General features: G+C 33.5%; 4 protein-coding genes across 4 annotated transcripts; 2 read left to right on the top strand and 2 right to left on the bottom strand.

Moving 5' to 3' along the window:
* Positions 1-3,178, top strand: LOC120173347 (meiotic recombination protein DMC1 homolog). Its single transcript, XM_039180540.1, has 15 exons — positions 1-138; positions 245-327; positions 880-971; positions 1,067-1,138; positions 1,228-1,266; positions 1,371-1,428; positions 1,514-1,559; positions 1,670-1,715; positions 1,831-1,892; positions 2,054-2,120; positions 2,208-2,300; positions 2,379-2,447; positions 2,555-2,633; positions 2,781-2,960; positions 3,084-3,178. Exons 1-15 carry the CDS (start codon positions 122-124, stop codon positions 3,176-3,178), a joined length of 1,098 nt encoding a protein of 365 aa, XP_039036471.1. The 5' UTR covers positions 1-121.
* Positions 3,150-6,671, top strand: LOC120173405 (perakine reductase-like). Its single transcript, XM_039180588.1, has 8 exons — positions 3,150-3,168; positions 4,589-4,680; positions 5,119-5,289; positions 5,368-5,580; positions 5,676-5,848; positions 5,925-6,021; positions 6,188-6,341; positions 6,425-6,671. Exons 2-8 carry the CDS (start codon positions 4,621-4,623, stop codon positions 6,598-6,600), a joined length of 1,044 nt encoding a protein of 347 aa, XP_039036519.1. The 5' UTR covers positions 3,150-3,168; positions 4,589-4,620; the 3' UTR covers positions 6,601-6,671.
* An 811-nt stretch (positions 6,672-7,482) lies between these two features.
* On the bottom strand, positions 7,483-10,032 carry LOC120173428 (VAN3-binding protein-like). Its single transcript, XM_039180611.1, has 7 exons — positions 9,697-10,032; positions 9,424-9,522; positions 8,572-9,004; positions 8,277-8,501; positions 8,155-8,204; positions 7,972-8,029; positions 7,483-7,824 (listed from the first exon to the last, which is right to left on the bottom strand). The coding sequence occupies exons 1-7, from the start codon at positions 10,030-10,032 to the stop codon at positions 7,610-7,612; spliced, it is 1,416 nt and encodes a 471-aa protein (XP_039036542.1). The 3' UTR covers positions 7,483-7,609.
* A 7,771-nt stretch (positions 10,033-17,803) lies between these two features.
* LOC120173378 lies at positions 17,804-18,961 on the bottom strand. The gene is made up of 6 exons (XM_039180570.1): positions 18,835-18,961; positions 18,595-18,759; positions 18,432-18,512; positions 18,220-18,345; positions 18,027-18,128; positions 17,804-17,935 (listed from the first exon to the last, which is right to left on the bottom strand). Exons 1-6 carry the CDS (start codon positions 18,932-18,934, stop codon positions 17,865-17,867), a joined length of 645 nt encoding a protein of 214 aa, XP_039036501.1. The 5' UTR covers positions 18,935-18,961; the 3' UTR covers positions 17,804-17,864.
* Between the last annotated feature and the right edge of the window lie 567 nt (positions 18,962-19,528).

Below are 19,528 nucleotides of genomic sequence, written 5' to 3'. Positions count from 1 at the left end.
TAAACGGAATTTAACAACCTTCTCGCCCCCATTTCCCGCCCCCTATAAATAAGAGGTTCTTCGTTAATTCACTCTCATTTTCAAATCAAAATCTCCATTCCCTTTGTTATCTGCAACGAAGATGATCGGTACTCTCAAGTAAGTTTCAAATTCAACATTTTTTTTTTCAAATTCTAGTTCCTCGTTTTTTTTTTCTTTCTTTTTCTTGTTTGAATCGTAATTTGAAATTTGCATGAAAAAGCAGAGCCGAAGAAGCGAGCCAGTTACAGTTGGTGGAGCGAGAAGATGTCGATGACGAAGAGGATCTGTTTGAAGCCATCGACAAATGTAAACTATTTTGAATCTTCAGATTCTCACTTTGTTTCTTTATGAAATTTGTGATTCTATGTCGCCCTGAACTCGTTTTGAAGATCTTTGAGTAATCTCTGCTAAGGTTTCGTGATCTTCTCATATCAGATTTTACGTTTTCTTAATCTTCATTTTGAGCTTATATTTTAGATTTGGATGACTTCGTATTTTTTTTCTTTTTCGATATGTTTAAGTTGTCAATGTCACGATTTCTTTATATTTTAATAGCTTGATTTACTACACTAATCTAGAAGTTATATTTTGATCGTTTTGGGCTTCAGATCAGCGTTTTTCTCTGTTTCAAGTTGTAAATTGTAATATACAAGAGTTTGTTCGTTGATGTCGTTTGTAAATCTTTTGTTGAAAATACATTAATGTGAATTTGAACACTTCTCTTAGTTGTGTCATCGGATTTATCGTTTTCCAAAGGAGATCATAGATTTTTAGTAATTTTATACTCTTTAATGAGATGATGCTCAACGAGCTTTTCAAAATGTCATATTTGAACAGTAAAATTTCTTTTCGGTGCAGTGATATCTGCAGGAATCAATGCCGGAGACGTGAAAAAGCTTCAGGATGCAGGGATCTACACCTGTAACGGTCTGATGATGCATACTAAGAAGGTAGATTCAAATTTAATTAATCTGATTGGAGTTTTTAGTATTTATGAGGGGAACTGTGTTTTTAAAATATTGTCATATATTCACGTCTTTTGCAGAACTTGACTGGAATCAAAGGTTTATCTGAAGCTAAGGTCGATAAGATCTGTGAAGCAGCAGAAAAGATAGTGGTTAGTGGAATTCATCTCATTGATTTTGTCCTTTTATTTCTTTTGACAATTGTATAATTTCTATTTCTCTTTCATGTTTTATTTACAAGAACTTTGGTTATATCACCGGAAGTGATGCTTTACTAAAAGTAAGTTTCAGATTTCGAGTTTTAAATTTACTTTTCTCATTTCATGTTTTTAGTTTATGTTAAAACTGATCTCGATTTGGGTATTCTTGCTTTTGGTTTTGTAGAGAAAATCTGTGATTCGCATCACAACCGGAAGCCAAGCCCTTGATGAACTCTTAGGCGGTAAGCGCTTTTCTTTTAAGGGAGATACATTATATAGTAATATTTTAGAGTTCTCTGAAAATGATTTTATTAATAAACTTTAAAGGTGGAATCGAAACTTCGGCTATCACAGAAGCTTTTGGAGAATTTAGGTAAGAACAATAACTAGTTTACCATTTTCTTCTTTATTGATATTAAATACTAATATCGTTTGCTTGCTAATCATTTTTAACTTGTCTCCTAATCTACGATGTTGATTTAGGTCTGGCAAAACACAACTGGCACATACTCTATGCGTTTCTACACAGGTTTTTATCTCACCTCTGTGATCCATGATTTAACCTGATAATTTTGTTGATTCTTAGAAAATGGGGTTAAAAGAAAGAAAACAAGACTAGAGCTAACCTTATACTGTGTTTACAGCTTCCTACAAACATGCGAGGAGGAAATGGGAAAGTTGCTTATATTGATACTGAAGGAACTTTGTATCCTTTTTTGTTTTTAGGACAATGCAACAAGCGTTTATATACAAAATTCTTTTGTATTTTAGTTTCTCGTCTGGGACGTATCTAAGAACAGGGTGTTTTCAAAGTGTTTCCTACTAGATTCACTTTATTCGTTTTCTTTTAACTACCTACATTTGCAGCCGGCCTGATAGAGTTATACCAATAGCGGAAAGATTTGGGATGGATCCAGGAGCTGTTCTTGACAATGTAAGAGCATCGATATCAATATATCATCAATTGAATTGTAGAAATAGGTTTTTCAAACATTTTTCTTATTTTCTATTTATGTCAAAGATCGTTTATGCTCGTGCGTACACATACGAGCATCAGTACAATCTGCTTCTGGGTTTGGCAGCAAAAATGTCTGAAGAACCATTTAGACTTCTGGTGAGCCTTGTCGATAACATCATTCGATAATGCCTGACATCATGGACTCTGTTTGATGATGTTTGCTCGTATTTTCAGATTGTGGATTCTGTTATTGCTCTATTTCGAGTAGATTTCACAGGGAGAGGAGAACTTGCCGAACGCCAGGTTTGTCTCGAAAAAGCTTATTACAACTCTTAAATATTTGTGTTTGAGATCTATCTCCTCTTTCATCAACTTAAATATTTTCAACTTAAATATTCTGTTATTGGCAGCAAAAATTGGCTCAGATGCTCTCCCGGTTGACAAAGATAGCAGAAGAATTCAACGTAGCAGTCTACATGACCAACCAAGGTTCGACCTTTGATCAGTCCGGTTTACCTCTTTACTACAAGTGCAGAACAAGGGATAGTTAGCGAATTTGTATTGAACTTTTACCAGCTGAGGGGAAACTACAAGTTCAACGCTAAACTATATGTTATTATGGTGTGTTTGTTGCAGTTATTGCCGACCCCGGTGGCGGAGTGTTTATATCAGATCCAAAGAAACCAGCCGGTGGGCATGTGCTAGCCCATGCAGCCACAATAAGGTTGATGTTCAGGAAAGGCAAAGGTGAACAGCGCGTGTGCAAGGTGTTCGATGCTCCAAATTTACCGGAAGCTGAAGCAATATCCTTTGACTGTTACCTTTTTTTTTTTTTTAGTTTTAGACCTTTTCTGATTGAATCGAATCACTTAAACGATTGTGTCAGATTGCTACAGGTATTTGTTTTGGTTATCTCCTTAACGGAAACACGTGTTTCAGATAACAGCAGGGGGTATTGCAGATGCAAAGGACTAGGCTTAGAGGTGTTCATAGACCAGCAATGGCAGCAGCTACAGTCAGACAGGTCAAAGTAATATACCAACATCTTTTCTATAACTATTAGAACAACATGCAGTTTTTTGTTTAATTGAGTGTTTATAGTCCTTCGTATAACTATGATTTGCCTTCCCATTCGTATATTCCATACGTTTGGTAAGTTCTTTTATATGGGCAGACAAGATTCACTAAAGGGGAATTGCAGGACACTAAAGATAAAGCTCATATATTTTATGACATGCTTGAAAGGGATTATGTTACTACAAAATCCATTAATATTTGAAACCTATTCGAGGTATGAACAAATCTAATTAGTAGTAGAACTGTTTTTAATTATACGAATCATACAGCATCGCGGTCAAACAAAGGTTGGTGGAAGATTTTTTAATAGGATTAACTACACTTATAGTCAATAAGACAAAATTATCGATAAGTCATAAGGTGATCACCTTATATCTAGCACATTAACAAAAAAAAAAGATTGATATTTAATTTGATCCTTAAGTTATAACTAAAATTTCAGTTTAGTACTTCAACAAACTCTTATCAACTCCTGATAACCTTACATCCTAATAATTTGCTTTCCAAAGTTAATGTTAGATTGTGTAAGCCAAATATGCCATTACGATTGTTGAAAATATTTTGTGAGAGTTTCCGAAAACTCAAGATGAAATCGGCGTCATTTGTTTTAAGCTAGGTATGATCAAATACCTTTAAACTTGGTTTGTATTTAATATCATGATCAAAATTGGGCTTGAGGATTGGTTACGCATGAAAATTAGAGCACTCTCATGATACCTAAAATCGACACTTTTAAATAAATCGAATGTTAACCTTATATTTAAATGAATAATGATCTAATAAACTAATTAATAAATTACAAAAAAAAGAACTTACAGGGAGCAAAATGATAATTAATCTGAAAATATGACTAAATTGAATAAAATCAGAAATAAAAAACAAAATACCAATTAAACAAAAAAATTATAATAAATAGAAGATGGAAAGATAGCATAAATAAAGATAATTATTTGATACAAATACAAGAGTGATGTAGATTTTCACTCCACAATCAACTCTAATCATGATCCATCGTTATGTATCTTTATTTTTAAAAATATGAATCAATAGCATATAGTTTAAATTAAATCGTTTATAAAAGGAAACATCATTTTAAAATAAATTTTTAATGATAATATATCAAATAATAATCTATATTATTATAAGATCAAATTAGCAGTTGAAACCAATCTTTCAATCATGGCATATTGTGCAACACCTCCACCATCAATATAAAAATGGTGTGGACCAAGCTGGATTAGGTTAAAATGAAAAACAAAAGGGTTGGTGGAGGAATTTTAACTTTTTATAGTATAAGAATCAGCATCTTTAGACTTCGATCAGGTCTTCTCTCTCTCTCTCTCTCTCTCTCTCTCTCTCAATAACAGGAAACTTCAGTCAAGTTCTAGCTTGGTTTGAAATGGAGAAAGTGCCCCAAATTCAACATCCAAGAGTCAAATTAGGTAGCCAAGGATTGGTGGTAAGCTCCATTGCTTTACTCTTTCACTAAATGGAACTTAGCTCAATTCTTTGCTTAGTCATTTATTATACTAGGTTAATCGGATACGGTCAAGAATGGATCGAATAGATGGAAGGGTAATCTTTTCTCTGAAATTTTTAAATTTTTATATAATTTAGATATTTTCTTTATATTTTTTATATGAGTATCGGATATGAGCATGTGACTGTAGTCTCATAATCACAGTACTAAAATGCGGTTGCAGTCGTAGTTAAGGTTGAGGGTGTAACGAATATTACGATGTGATTTGTTTCTTAAAAACAACTAAAATTTTATATTGTGGATGCAATTGCAGTCTCACGGTGTCTTTGAAAATCTGTACGATGCAGCCATTACATTGTGTTGCGGCCACAATTGAATATTGTGCTCGTAATATTCCTACATATCTTACATGTGCAGGTTTCGAGATTGGGATTCGGATGTGCGGGACTTACAGGAGTGTTTAATGCTCCTTTATCCCATAAAGATGGATGTTCAGTCATAAAAGAAGCTTTCAACAGAGGTATCACCTTCTTTGATACATCTGATGCTTATGGGGAAGAACATGACAATGAGATCATGCTTGGCAAGGTAGTGGCTTTTGTACCCCCAATCACCATTTATAAATTCTGTGTTTCATCATCAAATTCATTTTCTATGCCCTGATAGGCACTGAAGCAGCTTCCCCGAGGCCAGATTCAAGTAGCAACTAAGTTCGGTGTAATCAAATATGAATCCGAGGGGAGTCGGGTATATGAGATCAGAGGAACCGCCGAGCATGTTCGAGCTTGCTGCGAAGCAAGTCTTAAGAGGCTTGGTGTGGACTACATTGATCTCTACTTTCAACATCGTGTCGATACATCGGTGCCCATAGAAGAGACGGTAAGTATCAAGAGATCGTTTCATTAGTATTCTTTTCTTTTAGCTTAGCTTCAATGCAACATATGCCTCTGTTGATTGCTTTGCTTATTCCAAAGATTGGAGAGCTGAAGAAGCTTGTGGAAGAAGGCAAGATAAAATACATTGGATTATCAGAAGCTAGTGTCGATACGATAAAGAGAGCACATAAAGTCCATCCCATCACTGCTTTACAAATGGAGTATTCGCTCTGGACTCGTGAAATCGAAGATGAAATACTCCCTCTTTGCCGGTATACCTATATTACGCCTTTGTGTTCCTGTGATACTTGTATTGCTTTGAATCATAAATTGCATAAATTCTTGCAGAGAGCTTGGAATTGGGATAGTGGCATATAGTCCCCTTGGTAGAGGCTTTTTTGGAGGGAAGGTAGTTGTGGAACCTATGCCCATTGGGAGCCAATTGGTAATCGGACAAGCAACTAATTCTAGCCTTTTTTTTTAAGTGAATATGTCATGATGAGTCCCAACTCGTCGGACCATGTCGTGGCATATAGTCTGATGAGCCAGGCCGAGTCATGACAATATATATAGAACATCAGATTTCAAGAATGGGTTATTTTCTGGAACAGGCAAACCAGCCAAGGTTCATGGGGGAGAATCTAGAGAAGAACAAAGTTCTATATACCCGAGTTTCGAGCCTAGCTATAAAGCATGCCTGCACGGTTCCTCAACTTTCTTTAGCATGGATTCTGCATCAGGGAGATGATATTGTCCCAATCCCTGGTATTATGATTACTTGAGTCATTTTGCCTCGTATTATACTTAGATTGACGTGGTTTTGCTCTGCATCGTTGTTTCGAATTTAGGGACGACTAAAGCGAAGAACATTATTGACAATGTCGGATCCCTGGCGTTGAAGGTTAAACCAGAAGATTTGAAAGAAATTACTGATGCTGTGCCTCTTCATGAAGTGAGTGGAGGATCAGATTTAGGTATACTCTATAAATACTGTTGGAAGTTTGCAGATACTCCATTAAAGTGAATGAAATGCATGTTCAGGCAGTGATTCTGGACTTGATAATCTCCCTCGTTATCGAATTTGTGTATTGTAATGATTGATTTTTTTATAACAGCGACTTATTATTGCTTCCGAGTAGTGTAATCTTAACGACAAATATCGAGATTATGTTACCTCGTCTCTTCATAATTATGGGCACGATTAAGGATGATAAATGAAAAGGATTAGGGTTTATTTTGTTCAAATAGTTTTCAACCTTTTTTCATTTACTAGGCACATCCCTTTAAACAACAATTTGTGATTAACAAATCAAACAATTATACAATCCAATTAAAATAATGTACATGTAACATAAATCCATCTCAAATTGATTTATCTAATTCCAAAAAAGCATCATTTGGAAACACAATCCTAATCATTTTCAACTAGAATCTGACCCAAATCTTTTGATCCACTTAGTCTAACGCACATTATAATAACATATAACGTTACAATCATAGCCCCACAATGTACAACAATACCCTAAATCCAAGAGCCAAAGGTCCAAATTTAAAAATAAAAAAGACAAAGTGAAAGCTTTAGTTCACATGAATATATACATACATAAAGCAAAATGAGATTTCTTTCTCTTTTTGACCATCCCTAGTCCAAAGATACTCCAAAAGTTCATTTCCACAACAGTGAAAAGAACAAGCAATTTGGAAAATCACATGGATCTGGGATACTTTGACGACATCTACATAGATGTTCTAATGATGTTTGAACGTTTATTGTCTAATCATTAATTCTTTTGAGCAAAACACTATTTCATAATCATCCCATTTTAATAAAAAAAACTTCAATTTTTTATAGTTCAAAAATGAATGAAAAGAAGAAAATGCTCACTAATCCATTCTTTTTTCTTTGATTTCCAACTTCTTTTACAATATTTAAACACCCAAATATCTAATTTGAGACCCTAAACTGCCTAAACCCGACCAAATATGTATACCCTCTTTTGTTGTCAAGTTTTCTCAAACCCCAAACTTTTTTTTCACACCCTATTCCTAGTGTTTTTCTCAGCAGCAACGGAGAGCAGCCTTGACACACCTAGGGTCCATATATCATACTCTCTCTGGCTCTTGCACTCGAACTCAACCACGCCGCGCATCACCGTCTTCATCCCAAAGTATCTCCGATTCTCCCCGCCCTCTAGCAAGTGCCGTCCGGGCCACGCCGGCATATCTTTAATCACCTCCAACACCACATCTGCCCAAAAAAAGATTATTGTAATGTGAAAGACAATCCCTTTTGATCCTTTTACTTTAGTGACACTCTTTTGCTTTTCTCAAATCCCCAAAATTGGAACAAAGAATTCATATTATTAGAGAAAAACAAAGGCAATCAATCACTTACTCTTTTTCTTTTTTGTTATGGTCCCAGCAATATGCCTGCTCTTCATCTTTAGCATAACCTTAACAAAAAGAAGTTTCAAAAGAGTTAACGAAAAGAAAACGATCACACAGATTTGCGTGAAAATTTTACGGGAAGAGAAGAATAAATTCATTATAATCGACGATAATATTCCGAGAAAAACACCTGATTCATTCTGTTTATGTAAACGGAGACAATTTTCCAGTGAAGATCACCTGTGTCATTAGCAACAATGTTATCAACTTGAGTTCAGATATATTTGGAATATCAAATATGTTTTGAGTTACCTTTTCGGGTGCGCTTGAGAAGTTCGCAACCTCGAGCAAGCAATTCCCTGCTGCAAATTCCCAAGAAATTCTCTTCCGGTGGAAGCTCACCACTAAAGCTGCCATTAGAGCTACCATGATTGCTGCCGTTGCAGCCATTTTTATTATTATCCACAGGGATTACAGCTGCTATGTTCCATACTTCCTTCAACGCCCTTGCCTTCAGAGTGGCTGCCCCTCGTAACGCTGCGCCGATAGTTACGGATTTTATATTAGGGGTTCAAAATTAAATTAAAACTTTTCGAAAATGATGTACCTGTTGCTGCACCAGCGGTTAAGGTCATGATATCGCCGGCAGACCGGACGTTGACGGCAGAGCTGATGGCGTAGGCCAAATGGTCGCGTTCAGCTCCCATAGCTTCTGCAGCCTCCACGCATTGTGCGGCAACGAGGGTAGCAGCAGATGCCACAGCCATATCCGTCTTCGCCATCTGCTCGTTTTTTCCGGCACATGAGGAGGCCGCGGTAGCAGCCGCAATAGCTGCCACTGCCGCGGCAACTCCCGCAACGGAAATGGCAGCGTGTAGCTGAGCGTTATGAGCACGCGTCTCTTCCTTTTTCTTCTCCCTCCTATCCTTCAGCCATCGCCCCACCGTCTTCCCACTGCCAGTCACGGCCGTCGTAGCGGGAGTAGCCGCTGTGCCTGTACGGTACTGCATGCTGAGGGAATTATTGGCGCGGAAAAATTGCTGCAAAAGGTAAAGGAAAACCGAATCTTATCCATGAATCTTAATATTATAACAATCATTATCTATTATTATTATTAACCACCGCCATTAAAGAAAGCTTTCAGCTTTATTGAGCTGTAACGAATCGTTTTGGGGACCAGCGCGCCCTGACTCGTAACCAGAAGAACATTGAAGATTTTCGGACAGAAACTAAAAACAAACGAAGGGCAACATTGGTAATCCAAAAAACCATTAAAGTATTAATCTCCATTGATAAAGGAAGCAGCTTTGGTTACAGAGAAAGCCTGAGATTTATGTTTCTGATTCAGTGTCTCAGAAGCTAAACCCATGCTCTGTTCTTTTGCCTAGAAACTGGCGAGAAAAAACCAGACACTTATCAACAAAATTTTGATTCCTTTAAAGTAAAACCATTAACAAACCTTAACATCATCAATGTCCGAAGGTGAAACTGGTGGGCTATCTGTTAATGGTCCACTGCTATGAGATAACCTCCCTGATGTTCTTGGAGATACTTCTTGCTGTTAAGACAAAACAGACAACAACAGAAGCAAAAAGAAATTTTTTTTAAAAGGTAAAACATGGATCAAAGTCCATAAATGTCCCTATAAATGAACAAAACAACAAACCCATGTTTTGTTTTGAAAGGAAAACAACAAAAAGAAGATGAAAACCTTAAAAAGAAAATTTCTTACCGATTGTGACATGATTCTGTCGAGGACCATTTGGGAAGTTTCAGAGGAAGCGAAAGAGAAAGGGTTGCCGGAAACGATGCCGCTTTCTTCAAGCTGCAACTCGCCGGCGATGTCTTCTTGTATGACGACGTTACCACTGGAAGAGCCTTTTAAGAACATTTGATGGGAAGATGAGGGGTGAGAAGGAGGAGCTAAAGCCCTTGAAACTTCTAAAGCCGAAATACTCCATGAACGTGACAAGAACTCCATTTGTTCGAGCGGCGTCTCCGGTGGCCTGAAAGGTGCCGGCACCGGGAGCAGCTCCGGTGTCCATTGTTCAACTACTGGCTTCTCCATTTGTTTTGGCTTTCCTTGTGGTGAGAGAAATGAGTGAGCTGTGTTTTATATAGAGAGTGACAGTGTTAACAGGGGAATGAAATGGTCGTACTTTTTTATTTCTTTAATGGGGGATGTCAAAGTTGTAATTTTAGGGAGGGGTAAAGGGTAAAACTATCAATATGGCCATAATTTGGATTGGGTGTCACGTGCTGGATGATGAGGTACAGTGTGGTGAAATCAGCGAATAATCATTCAAGAGGAATGAGTACTACTAATTCTTGGGGGTTATGATTGCCATTTTTTTGCATTATTAAAATATATTTTTGTGAATTTTTTAAGTTTTCCTATTTTAATATATGAGTAAACTACGTATTTAATTAAAAAAATCATCACGACCAAAATATTTTTTTCAAAATAAAATGATTTAATTGCTACAGAAAGTCCATTGAAATTGCTTCACAAAATTCCATGATTTAATTGCTTCACGATCTTTTTAAACAAAATGATTCAAGTTATGAATTAAATAATTTTTTTCATTGAACAGTTTTTTTAATAATTTATTATATTAAATTTTAATTTTAATAACATATTAAATACTCAACCCATAAATTAAATTTCATATCAATTTTTTATTCCTAATGGAAATTTCACATATTAAATTATTCAACCCATAAATATAATTTAAGAACAAGGGAAGTCTCACGTTCCTTAAAAATTTCAACCAAATCAAGACTGACCAAGGCCCCACTCAAGTTCCAGTGGGTGCAACCTTTACTTCCAGTAACCAACCGATGTCTGCCACATAATAGAAACAATTTGAGACGTGGAACAGGTGATCAGCTGATCCTGTCCATTTCCTAACTGCATGACAGACAAGTACAGAGAGAGAGAGATCCCTGACTGAATAACCAAGCCGTTGCCTTCTTGTTAATTTTAGCAGTTAAATCAAAATAAATATCAATAAGTTGATAAAGGAGAAAGAAACATTAAGAATTTGAATTTTAATGTTTGTAAAATAAATAAATTGGATTGGAAGGATCGATCTCATAATAGATTTATGTAAAACTCGATTTGGATTAATCAGTCAATCTAAAATTGTATAAGTTTAACAATCTCTCCTATAATTTTATAAATTCGCACACCCAAACATATAATCATGCATTCATTCTTAGTTGGCTAAAGCTCCTTTCAAAGAAACAATGTATTCTTGACAATTTATTAGACTCTTAGTTTTAATTAGGGATGATAATTTAAATTATAGATTCAAACATTTTTAAAATAATTTGGATGAATACAATGTAGTATCTACTTATAATATTTTTTAGTCATTGACAATACATACGACTACAGATACAACTTAAAATCTCTAAAAAAAATAACATTTGATTCATTGCTTACCATAAAAAACAATTCACACCAGCAAAACTTCATAAAAATAGTGACATTAGCTCAATGTTTGTGTCAAAAAGAACATTTTGAGTGTTACCCAAGAGTCAAATAAGTGGGCGGAAGTGGGATTATTTGAAAAAATGAGGAATCTTTTGTACTTCTTTCAACAAGTGCTGAAAACATTCCTTTTACCGATAAAAACTTAAGACAAAGGGAAAGGAAGTATAATTTCAATGTATGTTCATTGAGGTTTGTGTCAACTAACATCATGTTCTTTGGAGAAAAATGTGCAAAAGGTTTTATAATTATGTTGTAAGGACAAATCTATAATCATATGTATTTAGCTAAACTCTTATATTAGGATACATTGTGTATTCAAGTATATACATTAAATTTAACTAAATTAAAGTATATATATCAAATTTAATTAAATTAAAGTATATAAATTAAATTTATAATTTATGTATAATATAAATGTAACCATTGTCATTATAGAAATTGATAATAATAATAATAATAATTATTATTATTATTATTATTATTATTATTATAGAATACAATTGCAGAGATTAGAACTTTTCTCCACGAGGAAAGCCGCGATTTGTAGATTATGAATACATTTTAATTATTTCAAATTTGATTAAGGTTTTTGTGTCCATTCATTTAGCATCTGTGAATATATTTGTTTAACGTTCATGAACATGTTTATTTAACATTTGTGAACATGTTCATTTAACGTTCAACAACTGACACTCTCCTTTTACTCTTTTATTTGCAAGTCAAAGAAAAATGATGAAATTTCACCACTAGTTGTTAAGTTTTTTAAGCTTAATAATTTAAATTTCAAAGTTCACCTTATGTCTAATTTAATCCCTATCTTCATCAATATTTAAACTTCAGAATGTACAAAAAAACACTCTACGACAGTTACCAAAATTGCTCTTTCTTTGAGACAGTTCAGGAGTTACAAGCAAATGGACAGGATCTTTGGGGCAGTGATGGTGGCCGTTCACGACCATCTCCGTACCCTTTTGTTCCCATTTTTTGTTACTTTCTTTAATTTTTACTAGTTTTCAATTTTAGTTTTATCATAGTTTAATATTAAAGTTTTCTCTTGCTTCTTTTACTAGTAAAGGGTATCAAGACTACGAGTGTTTGTGGACTTTCAGAACATGTTTATTTCTTAGTTTTTATTCTTCGTATGTATTTCAACATGTTTCCATGTATGGGATTGCCTTTCAGGGGAGATCGCCTTCTCCGTTTGTCGTTTTGGATATTCTTCAAGTTTTTTCCTCCATGGTTGGTGCTCGAAATCATTGGTGCGACCAGTTTATATATGTCGTTGCTTCATTTGTTCATACTTTTGCTTATCAAACTATCACTAGGCGGTCATCGTAAGATTTTATGATAGTCTCAACTATATTTGTTCAGTCTGTAATTGACAAGACGTTGTTGATACAATTTCTGATAAATTAATATTTCCCCGTATTACTTTAAAAAATGTAAAAAAAAATAAAAGAAAAATGAGAATCAAATAAACGAGTCAATAATTGAGCTTATAAATGAGACGAGAAATGAGCTTATTAGCAAGCTGATAAATGAGTTTGTTCCTGAACAAAAATGAATCGAACACAACTCTGTTCATATTCTATTAAATGAACATGAAAATTTCATTCATAGTCGTTTAGTTTATGAACAATTCGCCGAATACTATTCATTTAGGCACCTAATCAAAATCAACTTATGGACAAGTATATTCTGTCAAGGCAACATTCTATATTCCCACGGCCACCATCACCAGTTTCTTCATCATTAACCTTAGCACCCCACCCAAAAAGAAAAACAACAAGGGGAATGGCACTTAGGCACACGAATATGATTGCTTTTGCTTATTTATTTCTCCTTTATCCTTTCTTCTAACACTTCATTAAACATAATTAATTTTATGATTGCAGCCGTGTGTTAGATTTATATATTATCAGAGAAACTTAAGATACCTTAAATGTACAAGATAAATACTTCTTTCCTTGGAATTGTTGTGTATTAAATACACGGGGACCAATAGAGTGATAAAAAAAGGTAGATGAAAGTGGAAGAACGAGTGAATGAATGGGAGGGCAGGGCAAAGGCATCTCATTTTCATCATTTAAGACTCCATTGCTACACCTACGTGGTCCTTTATAGACCTTGACACTGAGATATAGTTAACCATAAACCCTAATTCACATAATAAGTGTTGTTTTCGTCTATCAACATATTTGATCGGTTTTTATTGGTATAAGAAATAAACTTATAAACAAGTAGAGAGATACATAACGATGTTCGTTAACACAATTTAAGTTTAATTAACCCTACACCAATAAAAAAAATATTAGTATTAATTGATATGTAAAAGATATCATATCGATTCAAATTAATATATTAATCGTATATAGAAATACATATTATTTTCTGATGGTATCAATCATCTTGTTGTACATTAAAGTCACTACTTTTTGCACAGATTTAGGGGAAATAGGAATGATGAGATGGGGGGATTAAATGGAGATTAAAACCCACCACCAAACTTCTAAGCTCAAGGAAGTCCATTGAAATTGCTTCACAAAATTCCATAATTTTTGTACCGAAAACAACACTTTTGTTTGTGGATGACAAGTAAACCCTTCTATTTCTTTTTGGGACTTATGAAAATAAAAAGGTTCAAGTATATTAAAGGTCAATAAACTATGTCAAAATATTTTTTTAGTCGATAAACTTTTAAATATTACAAAATAGTCATTAAACTTTCCAGATGATTATAAAATGGTATTAAATTTATTGAAATGTTACTGAATGATCATTAAACTTATGGACTATTGAAAAATGATCATTAAACTTATCAAAATTTATTATTATTTATAACGTTATAAGTACCATTTTGTAATAGTTTAATAAGTTTAACGACCCTTATGTAATATTTGAAAGTTTGGTTGCCAAAAAATATTTTAATATAGTTAAAGTGACCTCTAGTGTGCTATACCCAAATAAAAACCAATACAATTGCCCTCTCCTAAATAAGCTCCCCACTTGCCCAAATGCCACATACCCCCCCCCCCAACTTAATTTCTATTTCAGTATCAAAGGAATCTTTGATTAAGGGCGCCATTATTTCTCTTTCCTTGGTCACCAACTATGCCCAATTAAGGGTTTCACTATATAATTTAATTAATAATAATTTATTTTAATATAAAACAAAGACCAGGTATTTATTTGAGTATAATAAAAATGTAAAAAAATCTTTATAAGATTTTATATATTTTTTACTATATTAATCATTTATAGTTCAAAATTAATTAATTATTATTTTTTAAAAGAAAAAGAAGGAAGACATGTAGAATCTAAATTTTCAGCCAACAAAGGGTGGTCCAATTCTTAATTTTTATGGCCCAACACAACATCAAGGTCAAGGGGATTGCATATGAATGCTGGTGAGTGGACAACAAACATCACATTCTCACACATCTTATCTCATAATTTGAATTTTGTTTATGAAATTTTATCTTACATTTACACACGAACCAAACAACGTTGGTGATAAAATAATTGTTGTTATTTTTTGATATCTCGAGTTCGAGTATAATTAATGTTAGGAGTGTGAGTATTTAATTTCAAATTGTTGAGAATTATCTTTAAATATATATTGCCTTATAAGAAACAATACATTAATTTCATGTATATCTCTTACAAACACATCATTGAAAAGTAAAAAAATTCATTATTATTATTATTTATCAATTATTATTTGATCTAGCAAGATAAGATGTTAGGCTTTTAAAAGTGATATCATGGTTCAAATTCTAACGTTATAAATTAAAAAAGTTGGATTATGAGGATCATTCTCATAATAGATATTTGTAGTACACGATCAATATTAATCGATCAATGAATTAAATACCGATAATTATAAAAACATGTATTTTAAAAAGAAAACTTCTACATTTCACAATCGAAACAAATGTCTAAATTACTTGAAAGAAATTTGGGTATTTGAAGATAAAGATAGGATTGAAAGAGGCGGGTTAACTACATTTTTAGTACCCTAACTATCATTTTTATTATGTTTTGGCCACCTAACTATTTTTGTTTAAATATCATACCCAACGTTACATTTTGGTTTCATTTTGATCATTCACCGTTGAAATTTAACGGCGATGCTAACGTATCATCATAAACTAATGTCACATCATCATTGAAATAATTTGAAAATTGTCACGACATTAGTTCTGTTTATTTTTAACAGCATGTGACCAAAATGTAACATTAGGTATGATTTTGAAAAACATAATAGTTGAGTGACCAAAATGAAATAAAAGTGATAGTTAGGATACTAAACGTATATTTACCCTATTTTTATTTATTTAAAAATATTTATGAAAAACTAAACTTTAATAAACAATATCTAAAATCAATAAAAAAACTCATTTTGTCAAAATAAAAATCTAAAAACTCAAAACCAACGTAAAAAAAATTTAAAATCAAATCAAATTATCATAAATTATTTAAAAAAAAACTGACTGAATCATATCGATAAATCAAGTAATTACTTTTGGCCATTTTGAGTGGTGAGAAAAGAGAAATGGAATCCCTAATTGAAGATATTGGAGCCAAATGAGGTTTGGAACTTATTTGAGGATAAATGTATAACTCATAACCTATTTTTTTATTAGTCTAGTGTGATTATAAGGTAATATCTGTTTATAATATTTCTTAATCATTAGCAACACATATACATCATGCAGACGACAATTGCTCGAACCCAGGACCTCAAATATTCAATAGGTTCACCATTAGTTGTTTCATTATCCGATTTGAGAGGATTCCTTAAAGAAATGGATGGTAGCTAAGATAGGCCATCCCAATCCTCATCCCCCCACCATTCAATATGTGTTTTTCTCATTAAAGTATAATCTTTCAATTTGATCATTACATTTAACCAACCAAAAACAAATCTTCATATTTATGCCTTGTGATTTATAAGACAACTTGGTAGATATATTGCATGACATAATTTAATATTTTTGCATTAATCATAAAATCATTGTCACATTATGAGGAAGATTCAACTTGTTTTAGGATACAGTGTGTTGTCAAATAGTGGAATTACTGCACTAAACTATTTTATTATAAAAGTGAACTCAATGGTTATTTTTCAGAAGAAAAAAACTCTTCAATGATTATGGCCAAACAATAATTGTAAGTTTAGTGCAATTTTTCTTCTTCTTTTTTTATCATTTTCATATTTTTATATTAATGTAGGTGGTGTCTATTTTAGACAGTAAAAGAAATATTTATTTTTCTTTATATTAATTAAAAATTAGGTATTAAATGGTTCCAAATAATTGGTACATAGGTGATGTAAACGAACATAGCATTTGGTGAACTGTTCGTGAATCATTCGTTTAACGTCGTTTGTTAAACTAAATAAATGAGATTGAACAAAATTTTTATGTTCATTTAATAAACGAACAAACATAAACAGACGCGTTTCAGTTTGTTTATGTTCATGAACAAACTCGTTTTGAGCTCGATTATCAACTTGCTCATTTATGTTCATTAACAAGCTTGTCGGTTCGTTTATAAACCCATTTACTTTTTATTTTTATACATTTTAAATATTGGTAAATGTATGGACTAAATTAAACACGTGGTGAAATTGGAGTTTAAAGATTGTATTTTTTTATTGTTGTGGATGTTATATAAGATTTATTTAGTTGGTTACGTTTAATTTCTGAATATATAAACGAACATGTTCGCAAACATTGAACGAATATGTTCGCGAACACTAAACGAACGAGCATGAACACTTTTAAAAATAAATAAACGAAAACGAACCGAGCAGTAACACCTTTAAAAAAAATCTAACAAATACGAATACAATCATATTCATTCCAGCTTAGTTTATTTATACCCACTTTTAGTACATAGGAGAAAACAATACTACTAAGCCCACTACATTTTATTGTTGTTTTTTATAATTGGACAACATTGTGCTGCTTAGTAGAATTTTGGGTCAAACATATAAGTTTCAGACTTTACTATTCGGTTCCAATGTCAGCATGATTCAATTCAACACAGTCCGTGTCATTGGAAAATCAATTATATTAACTATTCGAATTAACTGATAACAATTTGAATTAGGGATAGTAAAACTAAAACCACAATTTTACCGCAAAAAAAGAAAAAAGAAATAATTACACAAATAAGTCATAATCTTATAAATATACTTGTTGGAATGAAATGAAATTTAGCATAGGAATATACCATCTAACTCTAACGTTCATAAGTGAATTGAATAATAGCTCTCGAATGTACGGATTCACAAAGATTTGAAATTAGATTGAACCTTAAAACATAAGATTCTCTTCGAATGAATTGACCAGAACAGAGTTCGAATTCTCGAGCATCGGTTAAATCTATACAAATCAAGCAACCATGGCCAGCAACCATACCAACATTATCACCCACTGCCAAGTTCCGAGCAGTTTTAAGCCAGCTGATGGAAAAAATAATATTGCCATTCATCAATATAGGCACAATATGCATCATAGGAAGTTTTGACAATAGATGTATGTATTCGGGTTTACCTCGGTTATCATTGTTTTGAGACATCGATGGTGTCGGCGGTGTGTAAGTCGACATATTCGTAATCGAGATCCCGAGGTTGGCACAATCCAATCCGATTGCACCTGGAAAAGCAGACGAAGTTCAAAACTCAAATAACACTAACGAGTAACGCCTGCAACAATCGCGGCTACATCAGAACCAGTATGTTCTTACATTCTTTGTAACACGGGAAGGCCGAGACGTTAAGAAGATTGAAGTAACCCTCCGAACATCGACAGTTGTACGTAAACGGCGACTCCTTGTTGCACGATCCGCCTCCGCAATCGGTCCAACTGCAGACTGTGTGACAAAGTGCCGCATTGAGCATTAAGAAAAAAAACGACATCAAACGACCAAACACAATGTGTAAACGGTACACATCTTACTATCAAAGACGGAGTGATTCATTTTGGTTTCCCTTTCTTGCACCGGGGAGGGAGCATCTGAACAAGCACTATTCACTGTACCTGAAAAAGAAAAAATCAAATCGACCATTAATCCTAAATCCTAAACTCTAAAATCAAATGCAAAATCATTTAGATTAGTTACAGTTGGGAACAATGCAAGGGAGAAACTTGAGATGCTGATGATCATCTTTATCAGAAAAGGTTTGCTTCCAACCAGGATCACATTCACAGATATAAAAGGGCAGTGTTCCATTTAAAGAAGGCTGGCATTTTCCTCTTCCACATTCCACTTCTTTGCATACATCATCTGCAACAAGAAAACCCCAAGTTAATAAAAGACCCAAAGATCTAAAAAAGAAATGAAAATGGGAAATGAACAAACCAAATAAGGGAGAGAAAAGTGGGGATAAAAGGTCAGATTTAGCAATCTTAAGAAGAAGAAATATTGAAAGCAAAGAAAGGGTTTTAAGAGAAGCTGCCATGGCTAGAACATGCAAAGATGGTTTATGAGAAAAAGAGAAAAAATACAAAGGTTTTTTTTTTTAAGTATAAGAAAGCTTGAAGTGGTCTTCTGCAAATGGACGGCGGTTTTGATTGGTGGAGCTTGGTGGTTGAGATGTTTACGTGCCGTGGACTCGGCTAAACTCTTCAGTAGTTCGTTGGAGGTTCAATTTCAAACTTCAAAGAATGGTTTTGGATGGTTTAATTTTGATTTTAGTCCCTCTGTAATCCTTTTTTTTTCGTTTGACACGGTTTAGTCTTTTTCCTGTAACGTTATTAGTATGTACAATTTGATAAAAATCATTAATTAATGGTTTTGTATGGTTTAATTTGGATTGACGAAAACATGTCACGTGACATCCTCGGATTTTGTTAAAAAATTTCGTGTGATTAAAGGGTTTCGAGATGAACTCTATCAAATTAAAACAGTCGAAAGACGTTTAAAGACACAAATAAAGCTAAGTTAGAGGGCAAAGTGAGAAAACACATGTATTTAGAGGGCTAATTTGTGAATTAAGCCAAAAAGTCCATATACACCAAGTACAAGGACCCTTAATTTAACTATATTGACAATT

This window comes from Hibiscus syriacus, unplaced genomic scaffold (assembly GCF_006381635.1).
Source record: "Hibiscus syriacus cultivar Baekdansim isolate YM2019G1 unplaced genomic scaffold, ASM638163v2 tig00111947_pilon, whole genome shotgun sequence".
NCBI lineage: Eukaryota > Viridiplantae > Streptophyta > Magnoliopsida > Malvales > Malvaceae > Hibiscus > Hibiscus syriacus.
This window is presented reverse-complemented; position numbering and strand designations above follow the sequence as displayed.